The sequence below is a fragment of the Sinohyriopsis cumingii genome, chromosome 9 (assembly GCF_028554795.1).
Source record: "Sinohyriopsis cumingii isolate HCF-2022 chromosome 9, ASM2855479v2, whole genome shotgun sequence".
NCBI lineage: Eukaryota > Metazoa > Mollusca > Bivalvia > Unionida > Unionidae > Sinohyriopsis > Sinohyriopsis cumingii.
Genome location: NC_142969.1, coordinates 18,552,417 through 18,566,449, shown reverse-complemented (window position 1 = coordinate 18,566,449; position 14,033 = coordinate 18,552,417). Strand labels below are relative to the sequence as shown.

Genomic DNA, 14,033 nt, shown 5'->3' with positions numbered 1-14,033 from the left:
ATGGCAAGTGAAAGGCAAAGATAATGTACGGTCCAAGGACGGACACATGAAACAAATAGGCAACTTAGTTAGTTTAGTACTTTTAGCAGTTTCAGTCACGTCCAAGACAAAGATCAGTCAAAACCAAAATTGTTTTACATGGATATCCATACGAATTTTAGAGGTACATACATTCTTGCGATCTGAACAGTGTCACACATAAAGCATTAAGATTTTGGTTTATGCTGAGGTGGAAAAGAACCGCACTGAAATAATACAGAATCTACTATAAATGTGATTAGCAATCTTTGACTGCAGGCAAATAAGGAGTGATTTAATTCTAGATTACTGGATTATAAAAACCAGACAACTGTGACAATTTAATTTAATATCTCCCAATATATAAAAGGAAAACACCACCAACACCAATAAAAGATACCACAAACACAGCAAATATCAACAACAAAACAACACCACCACCAACAGAGCAAAGTGAGGAGAGAATGGATAACACAAGGCATCATTTTGATGTACGTGTAGTGAGTGTACGTTTTGGGAATTTTATCGCAGCTTTAACAATTTCAGTCACATCGCCACGATGTCTGCAGTGTGGCAGCTTATAGTGATGTCTTGCACTGGGGCATCATGTCGCAGATTTGTAGTATGATGTCCCAGCCAGACACATTATACTGACACCAGGCCGACCAGTCCTAACTAATGCTGAGCACCAAGCGAGGCAGCTGCTAGTACCATTTTTATGTCTTTATTATGACTAAGACGGGCTTCGAACCCGCGAGCTCCCGCATCCAAGGTGAACGCTTTAACCACTTATGCCACAGGACCCGTCTGTACGTGCAGTTAAGTACTGGGATAAACTTCAAGACTAAATTTGTTTAAACGTGAATATACTTTTGGAGAGAAATAAAGAGTCAGTTTAAGAATAACTGATCTGGGTGAAAATACACGCATGCGCAACTCAGCAGCTAATATCTGAACTTCAAAAACAGACAAACGCAGCGTTAGTTTATTCTGATGAACAGTGCATATAAAGCGCCATCATGTTATAGCCTGGTATTTTACGCCACAGCAACACGGTTGTGTTATTTATTGCCCAGGGCCCTACGCAACTGGTGCAAATGGATTAAATTGTAATACATTATACGTGAGACCGTTTTCTTAAATAAATACTGTTCAAACAAACTGGTGTAAAGTGTCTTCCCCAGTGATACACTACGGTAAGCAACCACAGGTAATCCGATAGTAATATTCGAACCCGAACATTTTCGGGCGAGAGTCGTGTGCGTCAATTACGGAGCCATCGTGAGTCCACCTTTGTGCTATGGAAGAATATAGGATGTTTAGTCAGAAGATACTTAAAAATGTCATTGTAACTGAATTTTTTAATTATTTTTTACATTTAACTTATAATGCCCTCTCCTACATAGCACAAGTGTAGACAAATGATGGCATATCTAGCAGATGTTACCATAAGGCAACAGAACCACAAAGTATATTGAATGTATACCCATCAGCTTATGAGGAAATGTAAAGTGCAGATGGGCTGATAGATGGGAGGAGAGAGGGAAGATATCACAATATCTCCAATATTTTTAATACAAGAGTCCCTCAAAGGAACTGATCCTCTCCTGACATAAAATCAACGATAATGTGTTTCTGTGTCCTACCACTCCGGTGGCCTAGTGGTTAGAGAATCCGCCTTGGATGCGAGAGGTCGTGGGTTCAATCCCCGGCCGAGTCATACCAAAGTCTTATAAAAATGGTACTGCTGCCTCGCTAGGCGCTCATCATTAAGATGTTAGTGTTAGGACTGGTCGGCCTGGTGTGTGACTGGGTGGGACATCATGCTACATGTCTGCGGCATGATGCCCCAGTGCTAGACATCACTATAAACTGCCACACTGCAGACATCATAGCGATATGACTGAAAAATGTTAAAGCTACGTTAAAATCCAAATCACACACACACACACACACACACACACTGTTTCTGTGTCCCTTTCATATTTTTTGTTAACTGATGGGAATCGAAATCATCTGATGTATGATGTTCTTAAGAAAGTATGTCATACTAAATGAATTAACAAAACTATTTTTTATCTTAATAATACCATGCAAAATGTACTGTCATGACCTTTGACCATAAACGTGAGATCACGGATTAGAGATCACTAAACTCGTCTCAAACCTTGGCATGATATACCCACACACAATGTTTGGTTAAAATCTGTAAGTAATATAATTTAAAGGAGTCAATGTTACTGAACTAATACCACTGAACGTATTATTCAGATATATGTACAACAGAGGGAATCTTAAAGTCAGTGACAGAGTTCTGACTGACAAATTATTTATTGGAATGCAAAGTCTGGTCTAAAGCCATTGGTATATGTCACACGGCAAACCAGCACATACAACACTATGTACCAAAGTATTAGGGGTAAACGGCATTGCCAAGAAAAACACCAGTACTGGTCAGTCTGTTCAGTCAGGAATCAAACCCGGCACACATTGACTGAGCACTGGTTATGCTAACAACTGTGCTACCACATTGTCATTGATACTTCAAACGAACGAAAGGACACTGACATATCCCAGTACACAATCTATTGCAAGCATTTCTTGCTGGAGTAATGTATCTGTATTTCGTTACAGAACTATTGAGTAGCTTCAGCAAGTTATAAAATCGTAAAAGTTTCGTCACTATAACTTCCTTTATTAAATATAAGAATAAGAAAGTAACAACGTGTCTGCAATAAGACGCACTAAATGCTGTCTGTCTGTCTATCTCTAGACTCTTCTGCGCTCCTCCCCGATGCCACGAGTATAACCAGAAGATGTTGACGTTTGAAAAGAAAGAAAAATAAAACGTCTTTGAATAAATATTTTACATTGATGTACTAATTTCAAGAATAAGTAAAACGCAACTCGAAATAACAGTGATATATGTGGTCCGCCGCTTGCAACTTTTGACGCAAAGTCTGAGAGTAAGAAAGAAAGAAAAAGGAGGCATAAAGTGAAAGAAAGATAAAGAAAGAGAAAGAAAGAAAGAACAAATGAATCAGTGAATAATCACTTGGTAGCGAGAAAAAGAGATCGAAGAAAACAAGGAAGAAAGATAGAAACGAGAGAAAGAGAAAGAAGTATACCTTGTCAGCATTCTCCTTGGTGATGTTTGTTCTATAATTCCAACCCGAGTATGCCTGCTGAGCGTAGATGTCGCCAAGCTCCTTGTTCATGTCCCTCAGTTGCTGTCGATAGGACTGTAGTAGGTCATCACTGTTCCTTCCTTTTTTAAGGATGAGAAATTAGAATTATGCATTCCAAGCCTACTTGTCTGTCTTTCTGTCTGCCGATGTATGTACACATGTATGCAGGGGCGTACCTAAAGTGTTTGGCATCCGGGAAGAATCCTTCCTTTGGCACCCCCATAAATAATTATAAAATGTAAACACACAGAAACATATGTTATGCTTGCAAGTAAATTTTTACACAGTGCAGTACTGTCATAAGCAAATTGGAAATAACTTTTATATTGGCGAATTTTTCATTTGGTATGAGAACGTTTACTGGTCGCACCCTCCCTTAGTACGCCACTGAATGTATGCACTTGTATATGCATTGTCAAGTATGACAGACAATCTCACTTACTTAACTAACCTCGTTCCTTGGCTGATATAACCTAAAGTCAGCTGCACCGTTAATGAAAGTCATGACGCCAAAACATTATATGCATATCCTTTATTTTACACATTTTAATGAGTTGTGTAACTTCCACATGTGGCCTGGATAAATATCTAACTAGTGGAAAATATTTTTTAAAAAAAACAAACTTATCGCTTTTCTTTGATCAATTACCATTGGATAACTGAAATATTATATAGATCTTCAACTGAGGAAAGATGCCAGGCATCTTTGAAAAGACAATTTAAACACGGTAAAGTGTCTTCAAAGGTAATAAAGTTTAAAAAAGAAGGTATCTTTATACACTCCACTGACACATTTAGGTTAATATTTGTACAGTTAGCGAAAACTATCAGTAAATGATGCCAGGCAGATGCCCAACCGATGCCATGTCGATGACAAAATGATGCCAAACTGATGCCATGTTGACGCAAAGCAGATGCACAACCGCTGTTACACTGCAGATGCTCAGCTGATGCCAAGTGGATGCAAATCAGCTATCAGGTTGATACCAATCTGTCGAGTTGATGTACATCGGTTGTCCAAATCGTACATTAAAAATATTACAAATATTTAAAATCTTAATAAAAGACAGCCTTCAAGAAGGGCAGTGTATAGCTCAGGGATGGTATTGTGCTGCGGTATATGCACCAATAAATAGAATACCCGTTATAGAAGCAAACTCGAAAGCAATTTTAATATTTTGGGCAATAAATGCAACGATTACAATATACTGAATCATTATGCCATCACAATCACCATCAAGAAAACCAACCAACAACGAACACAAGAACAACAATAATAATAATAATAATAATAATAATTAGACCTACCTTCCGCTTCCTTTTCTTGAAGTAATTTTACCAGCTGACGAAGTTCCAGAAACGAATCTCGTAGATTTCCCAGTTTATAATTAAGCGCATGAGCAACATCTTTCTGATCCTGGCATTTGGTCAATATCAATAGTGCTAGGATCAAGACAGCCCGCATGTTGGGTGTTCTTACAGAAAGAAAGACAAAATTAGGTGCCAACGGTATTATATTTTGTAAACACGAAGCCGTTCAAATTAAATAGTTATTGTAATTTAAAATTTTACTGACGGCGCTTGGACTGACCTGCTAAAACGAATATTTGCAACAGCTAAACTAATGTTCACGTCCTCGTTTCATCAAGTACTAGACTGTTATCTTATGGTTGAAAGACACACGAACCTGTTGCACCGTTCTGCATGGTAATATCAGTCACGATGACTTCAAAGTTCCCGACAGGTTATCTTGGATTTTCCTGCCGAATGTTCGGCCACTCAGAAAGTGCGATAATTCTTCTCTTATCATGTGGAATAGTAGACTTAAGTGATTTTTTTTAGACGTTAAAGGGAAATATTAGACAGGTGGCCATGCAGTATAGGCCTCACAGAATCATTTCCACAAAAAAGAACACGTAGTTATGAGTAAGTCTGAATAAGAAACAAAGAGACACGACTTCAAATAAACATCTAGGTGGACGAACAGGCAATTGTAAAGAAAGAAAGAAAGAAAGAAAGATGGATGAATGGATGGATGGATAGAAAAGAAAGAAAGAAAGAATGATGGATGAATGGATGGATGGATGGATTCAATAGTTAAAGGTTATATAACTAGTAATATCACTCAGGAACATATTCACTCATTATTCGTTGAGGCATATAAACATGAACAACAACTACCCTTCGAAAGGAAAGCGTGTTACTTATCGAGTGTCTGAACAGACAGTTTTACAATAGGGAAAAGAAAAAATAATTAATCGGAACTTTTCGATCATTCTAAGAACATATAATTTGAAAGTTGTGTACATTCAACGAAACGTGTGCGCGTGGGTGGGTTTGTGCGTGTGTGTGTCAGAGAGAGAGAGAGAGAGAGAGAGAGGGAGAGAGAGAGAGAGCATAAGGCACTTAAGGTCTTAAGGTTGTTAAGATGCAATTTATTCAACTAAACAGGACGGGAGAGAGAAGGGGAAGAACTGTATCTGTGAAACGACTACCTGCAGATACTTATATTAATATATACTCGACATAAGATATTCTTACGATAGAAAATTAGTCTGAATCTATTCTCCATTTTTGTTTTCATTGACTAGTGAGGCATACAAACTGATGTGCAACCATGTTGACTCATATATTTAATATAGTATCATCGTTATTTAATATTTTCAATATATCATTATCTAATATTTTAAATATTGACATAAGCTAAACATTCCTTCAGAAATCGGAAGAAATTAATACGTCTATGTATGATTAGATACGCAACGGATGAAACGAATTGCATTCGTCAATAAATAAGTAACGATCACACAAAACTGCATCTGTCAATAAATTGGGCTTGATCATCAAACAACATCTGTCAATAAATGGGGCACGATCATCAAACAAACTGCATCTGTCAATAAATGGCGCATGATCAAAAAATATCATCTGCCAATAAATGGGGCTTGATCATCAAAGTACATATATCAATAAATGGAGCATGACGATCAAAACAAACTGCATCAGTCAATAAATGGGACATGATCATCAAAGTACATATGTCAATATAAGGAACATGATCATCAAACTGCATCTGTCAATAAATGGTGCATGATCACCAAAGTACATATGTCAATATAAGGAACATGATCATCAAACTGCATCTGTCAATAAATGGTGCATGATCACCAAAGAAACTGCATCTGTCAATGAATGGGACATCATCATCAAACTGCATCTGTCAATGAATGGGACATGATCATGAAAGTTCATATGTAAATAAAAGGGACATGCTCATCAAACTGCATCTGTTAATAAATGGGGCATGATCACCAAAGAAACTGCATCTGTCAATGAATAGGGAATAATCATCAAACAAATTGCATCCATAAAAACTAGGGAATGATCATCGAACAGACTGCAACCATCATTTAATAGGCACTCACCATAAAACTGCATTCGTCAATGAACAGGGAATGACCATCAAACTGCATCCGTCAATTAATGGGGATGATCATGAAACAAACTGAATTGCTTAATGGATAAGGAATACTCATTAAACAAACTGCATCATCAACGAATAGGTGACGATCATCAAACTGCATCATTCAATGAATAGGGAATTATCATTCAACAAACTGCATCCGTCAATAAAGAGGGACTGACCATCGAACGAAATGCATCCGTCAATGAATAGGAAATTATCATTAAACAAACTGCATCCATCAACGAATAGGGGATGATCATCAAACGGCATCCGTCAATGAATAGAGAATTATTATTAAACCAACTGCATCCATAAATGAATACAGAATTATCATTAAACAAACTGCATCCATCAATAAATAGGGAATTGTCATTAAACAAACTGCATCCATCAATGAATACCGAATTATCAAACAAACTGCATCCATCAATTAATAAAGGATGACCATAAAACAAACTGCGTCCGTGAATGAATAGGGAATGACCATTAAACAAACTGCATCCGTCAATGAATAGGAAATTATCATTAAACAAACTGCATCCATCAACGAATAGGGGACGATCATCAAACTGCATCCGTCAATGAATAGGGAATTGTCATCAAACAAACTGCATCCATCAATGAATACCGAATTATCAAACAAACTGCATCCATCAATGAATAGGGAATGACCATTAAACAAACTGCATCCGTCAATTAGGGAATGACCATTAAACAAACTGCATCCATCAACGAATAAGGAATGATCATCAAACTGCATCCGTCAATGAATAGGGAATTGTCATCAAACAAATTGCATCCATCAACGAATAGGGAATGACCATCACACGAACGGCATCCGTCAATGAATAGGGAATGACCATCGAACGAACTGCATCCGTCAATGAATAGGAAATTATCATTAAACAAACTGCATCCATCAACGAATAGGGAATGACCATCACACGAACTGCATACGTCAATGAATAGGGAATGACCATTACACGAACTGCATCCGTCAATGAATAGGAAATTATCATTTAACAAACTGCATCCATCAACGAATAGGGAATGACCATCACACGAACTGCATCCGTCAATGAATAGGGAATGACCATCGAACGAACTGCATCCGTCAATGAATAGGAAATTATCATTAAACAAACTGCATCCATCAATGAATAGGGAATAACCATTAAACAAACTGCATCCGTCAATGAATAAGGAGTTATCATTAAACAAACTGCATCCATCAATCAATATGTAGTTGTCATAAGACAAACTGCATCCGTCAATGAATCAGGAATGACCAATAAACAAACTGCATCCGTCAATGAATAAGGAAATTTCATTTAAAAAACTGCATCCGTCAATGAATAGAGAATGACCATCAAACGAAATGCATCCGTCAATGAATAGGGAATTATCATTAAATAAACTGCATCCATCAGCGAAAGGGGATGATCATCAAACTGCATCCGTCAATGAATAGGGAATGAGCATCGAAGGAACTGCATCCGTCAATGAGTAGGGAATTATCATTAAATAAACTGCATTCGTCAATGAATAGGAAATTGTCATTAAACAAACTGCATCCATCAACGAATAGGGGATAATCATCAAACTGCATCCGTCAATGAATAGGGAATTATCATTAAACAAACTGCATCCGTCAATAAGTATGGAATTATCATTAAACAAACTGCATCCATCAATAAATAGGGAATTATCATTAAACAAACTGCATCCATCAATGAATACAGAATTATCATTAAACAAACGGCATCCATCAATTAATAGGGAATGACCATGAAACAAACTGCATCCGTCAATAAATAGGAAATTATCATTAAACAAACTGCATCCATCAACGAATAGGGGATGATCATCAAACTGCATCCGTCAAAAATAGGGAATTGTCATTAAACAAACTGCATCCATCAATAAATAGGGAATTATCGTTAAACAAACTGCATCCGTCAATGAATAAGAATGATCATTAAACAAACTGTATCCGTCAATGAATAGGAAATTATCACTAAACAAACTGCATCCGTCAATGAATAGGGAATGACCATCGAACGAACTGCATCCGTCAATGAATAGGAATTATCACTAAACAAACTGCATCCGTCAATGAATAGGGGGTGATCATGAAACAAACAGTTTCAGCATAGGGAATGACCATTAAACTGCATCCATATGTGAATAGGAAATGACGATCAAACGATTTTAATCCGTCAATGAGTAGAGAATGACCATCAAACAAAATTGCATCCATCTACGAGTAGGGAATGACCAACAGACTGCATCCGTCAATGAATAAGTGATGATCATCAAACTACATCGTCAATGAATATGCAATCATAATCAAACTGCATTTTTCAATGAATGGGGGACAATCATGAAACTGTATGAAACATTTACTGATGGAATTATTATTTTCATTTAATAACTGACTACCACTACTCTAAATTATTTTGTTAAGTTTTCTTTCTTTCCCATTTTATTTTCTAAACAAAGTCATCAAAAGTAGAGAGGTATATGTACTAATTAATTTCCACGGCTTGTGTTCATGACATGTATTAACTAATTATGTAGTCAATTCACAGCTTCGGACTCTGGAGTTTTCATCAAGTGAAGCTGGAAGACAACATTCTAACTTACACTGATTTCAAATGATAGCACCAGTAGTTACAACATCCACATCGGCACCTAGACATTAAATTAACAATTAACTCCTATACGTCTCGCTATATATATATCGGCTCAGCAAGAACGTAAAGAATGTTTAAAGTCTCAGATATACTTTTGGTGTATATATATATATATATATATATATATATATATATATATATATATATATATATATATATATATATATATATATATATATATATATATAAACCAAAACTGCATCTGACACTTTAAACCTGCTTTATGTTCTTGCCGAGTCGATTCTAAATAAATACATTAACAGCTTAGATGAAACATTGTTTTTGTTTCAAGCTCCTAAAATGCAACATGATCAGAAATGTGCGTGAGATTTGCAAATGTTGATAACGCCGTGGACACTAGTTCAAATTGAATATAATACACAAACACAAGACAGAAAATGATAAATTTATGGCCATATTGCACATTATAGTAAAAGAAAATACTAGTACCATAAAAAATGGATTCGCGATTCTAATTGATTAAAGTCAGTACATAAATACATTCAAGTGATTTTAGTGTGCGATATCACGAGATCTGGCAACTCAGAAAGTGTCTATGCAAATTGAATGTAGCGCTAAAGAAACAAAGTGTGCAACGCTTCAAAGAATGGATTTAATGAAACATTTGAAGAGCCTACATGTCATATTGATTTGGAAAAATTACTAAAACAATTGCTGAATAAATCTTAGATTTAGACATATTGAACGCTTTACATGATGATGTTTTGCTCGCACGAACACAGAATCGTAAAATTTGAATCGTTCTGCTGAAGACTCGAAATGTAAGTTTATATTCGCCTCGTGTGCGTTCAAATTATCAATTTTCAATAACTGAAGTTTTTAATAGAAACTATCTTACTCTCTCTCTCTCATTATATATATATATATATATATATATATATATATATATATATATATATATATATATATATATATATATATATAACCATTTACAGTGAAATAAATGCTTTATATTTCAACAGGTTAGAAAGATGTAATCCGTGCATCAACCTGACTAATGTAATATTTCTATCTACCATGACGTTAAACTATTGACCTTGCGCTGAAAAAACAAATAAACTAAACACCGATGGATTTGAACAATGTCGCACAGATGGATTTGAACAATGTCAAAATAAAGAGCACAAGTGTACGGGAGCCGACTCCTTTTGTAGATTTCCTGCAACCGATTTTGACTCCGCCTTTCAATAATAAAAACCTATGGGCCAAAATAAAACAGACTGGTTTTAAAAATGTTCTTACATTTGGACGAAAAAGTTGATTTCAGTGAGTTTATGAATCGTTCACAGTTCAAGGTTGATTTTCGCTTGAAATACTGATTTCAAGAGTATTGCTAATACAAAGTCAGCACATCATATGAACATGCTTTGAACCGTAAACTAACTGATTTCATAAGTTATTGCTTGATGGCAGTTTGATTCCGTCTGTTACATGGGTAGTAAATAGAAAATTTCTAACCTCTCCTTAGTCATGTCGAATTTTTGCTAATATCGTGTATGAATTATTTTCATTTGCGGATGACGCTGTTTGTACTCGCTGTGAAAACCGTATTGCTGTCGTTGTTCATTTCATTTTCTTACACCAGACTGTGATGTTTTGGTGTCCTGTCATTGGTAAAAATGGTTTACATGTATTTAGATTTTTTTGTTAATACTATTTTGCAAATGATGACCTGTGGCTTGCTAGTTTTTATTAGTAATGATCAAATTATGTATTTCCATCCACTGTATATCACAAGTGTTGCTGCAATTAACTATAAAAATACATCGATATTTTGGCACATTCGGTACAAACATTCTAGGGGCCCCGAGTGGCCAAGTGGTCTAAAGCGCTGTCCGTTACGGATCACTGCCATCTCACCTCTGTCTGCGTGGGTTCGAGTCTCGGATTCAGCCAACGTGGGTATGTGAGAAAGCTTCTCGGTGGTTCTACCTGGGGTTTTCCCGGGTTCTTCCTCCACCATTAAACTGGTCTATCGTGTGCTGAAAAATGCGTTAAACCCAACAACAACAACAACAACAACAAACATTCTATCTATACACTTAATATGAGAGATTCAGACCCATCGTACTGCACGCCTGCAAGAACCTTTGCTTCAATTTATTCTGTAATGTGTATGTTTGTACACTCATATGGGTGGGTATAATGTGATTTATGCAAAACATGCACACGATGTATGAGTGTACAACCATATATATATATATAGAGAGAGAGAGAGAGAGAGAGAGAGAGAGAGAGAGACAGAGAGAGACAGAGGCAGAGAGAGAGAGAGAGAGAGAATTTGTGGAAGTGGGTGTGTACGTATGTAGTCTGGAATGTTATATACATGCCCAAATAAAACAAAATAGAGGATCAGCAATGTTATTTACAATCATGCATTAATACATGTAAGATTATGCTGATTGTTAACAATGTATGCTTCGAATTAATTTTGTGAATAATCCTGAATAATATTATGTAAAAACGAAGGTAGTAAGCATTCAGCAGAGCTTGTGTTCTGTACGTTGTAAGCTTAAGCATCGCCTTTAAGCAAATATTACTTTTGAGCTTGAAGCATTCGAGTAAGGTAATACCCCAGAAAGAGCATTAAATAAAAATACAAAACAACTGGGAGCCACGGTGACTCACTGGTAGTGTACTAGGCTCGTTACTAAAGTGGTGAGGTATGAATCTTAATATCAGAACAGTATGAATATTAATATCCGAACAGTCTGAATCTTAATATCAGAACAGTATGAATATTAATATCAGAACAGTATGAATCTTAATATCAGAACAGTATGAATATTAATATCCGAACAGTCTGAATCTTAATATCAGAACAGTATGAATCTTAATATCAGAACAGTCTGAATCTTAATATCAGAACAGTATGAATCTTAATATCAGAACAGTCTGAATCTTAATATCAGAACAGTATGAATCTTAATATCAGAACAGTCTGAATCTTAATATCAGAAAAGACAGTTTGGCGTCTTCTTGTACAGGACACCTTAGTCCCATCGATTAGGATAACCAGATAACCGAAGTAATCGAAACAAGACATCTACACGCTTGAGAATCAAATTAACAAAATTAAAAGCCGCATTCCTCCCCACCCACCCACCTCCAAAAGTGAACAGTCATTTCCTAAACAAACAACACCACATAACCTTGGTGAGATTTAAACTCGCCTGTCTTTCATAAACTATGGACAATACTATAGCAGTATGTATAAAAAGTATTCAACAAATATACATACCCTCACCCGGAAATATGTCAGTCGGTAAACGTGGCGGTTATAACAACAACCATGTCATCTACAAGTCGTTTACACAGTAGACGGCTATGAGCTTTCCATATTGCAATAATAATGATGCATTATGTCAGGTATACTAACTAAATTACGGTGATTACCTTAACTCTCGACCCAACAGCAGATGATAGGAGTGTAATCGACGGGTTTAAAACAAGCCTATCACATGGACATGATCGAAAATATAGCGATCGTATCAAAGTTTCAACAAGTTGTCAGTAATTCAGTTTGAAAGAGTAGGTAAGCGGACCAGAGCTATTTTGGGTACACACTGACTTCATGTAAAGACGAGCGATCAGGTGGAACGTCATTATTTGGGTAACCAGTTGCCTGAGGTAAAGACGTGCAGTAGGTGGAACACTATTTGACTATTTGATAATATGGTAGATGGTTAAACATTCTATTGAAGTAGTAAAAGTAGCCAGGGCCGGATTGTCCATAAGCAAAGTGGGTAACGTGACCAGGGCCCCAGCGAGGCAGAAGGGTCCCCGTATATTAACGTCTGATTTCGCAGGCAGGGTACCCGAGGCTGATGGGGCCCCGTATGTTATCGTCTGATTTCACAGGCAGTGTTGTTAATAGTACTGTAACCATATCTATGGACAAGGCAGAATAGCTATGGCCCCTATGTTGGCTGTGCCCAGGGTCCACAAAGGCCTTAATCAGGCCCTAGAAGGAGCAGCAGAGACACGTGTACATCTAACAGACTGAACTTTATTGACCGATTAGTAGTGGTAGTAGCAGTAGTATTAGCGGTGTGCTGGTTGCAGAAACAGTATCAGCTGAAGCTGAATTAGTGGTGGTAGTAGCAGCAGTAACTACCAGTAGCTACTAGTACTCGTAATGGTGGTGTCTATGGTACTGGAGAGGAGGAAAAGCAGAGGACGGGAGAGATGTAGCTCTGCATTCTGTGGTGCTAAATATGACCACTTGTACAACATTTTATGGTGACGACATTCTAATATGACGACTTGTATAACATTCTATGGAGACAACATAATATGACGACTTGTAAAGCTTGTTTCTATGTTGCCGACATTCTAATATGACGACTTGTATAACATTCTATGGGGACGACCTTCTGATATGACGACTTGTAAAACGTTCTATGGTGACGACATTCTAATATGAAGCCCTGTATAACATTCCATAGTGACGACCTTCTGATATGTCGAACTGTAAACCATTCTATGGTGAAAACATTGTAATAAGATGACTTGTATAACATTCTATGGTGACGACATTGTAATATGACGACTTGAATAACATTCTATGGTGACGACATTGCAATATGACGACTTGAATAACATTCTATGGTGACGACACTGTAATATGACGACCTGTATAAC

At 36.7% G+C, this 14,033-nt stretch overlaps 1 protein-coding gene across 3 annotated transcripts in view; it reads right to left on the bottom strand.

The window, feature by feature from the left end:
- LOC149791332 (angiotensin-converting enzyme-like) overlaps nt 1–12,939 on the bottom strand; it is a 35,741-nt gene extending 22,802 nt beyond the window's left edge. Inside the window, exons 1-3 of one of the 3 annotated variants that reach the window (XM_089969870.1) lie at nt 12,786–12,939; nt 4,515–4,681; nt 3,147–3,286 (exon numbers count right to left, since the gene is read on the bottom strand). In XM_089969870.1, coding sequence (XP_089825996.1) covers nt 3,147–3,286; nt 4,515–4,671 — 297 coding nt within the window. In that variant the 5' untranslated portion in view covers nt 4,672–4,681; nt 12,786–12,939. The other 2 variants (XM_089969871.1, XM_089969874.1) reach the window with 2 other exon arrangements.
- Nucleotides 12,940–14,033: the final 1,094 nt, after the last annotated feature.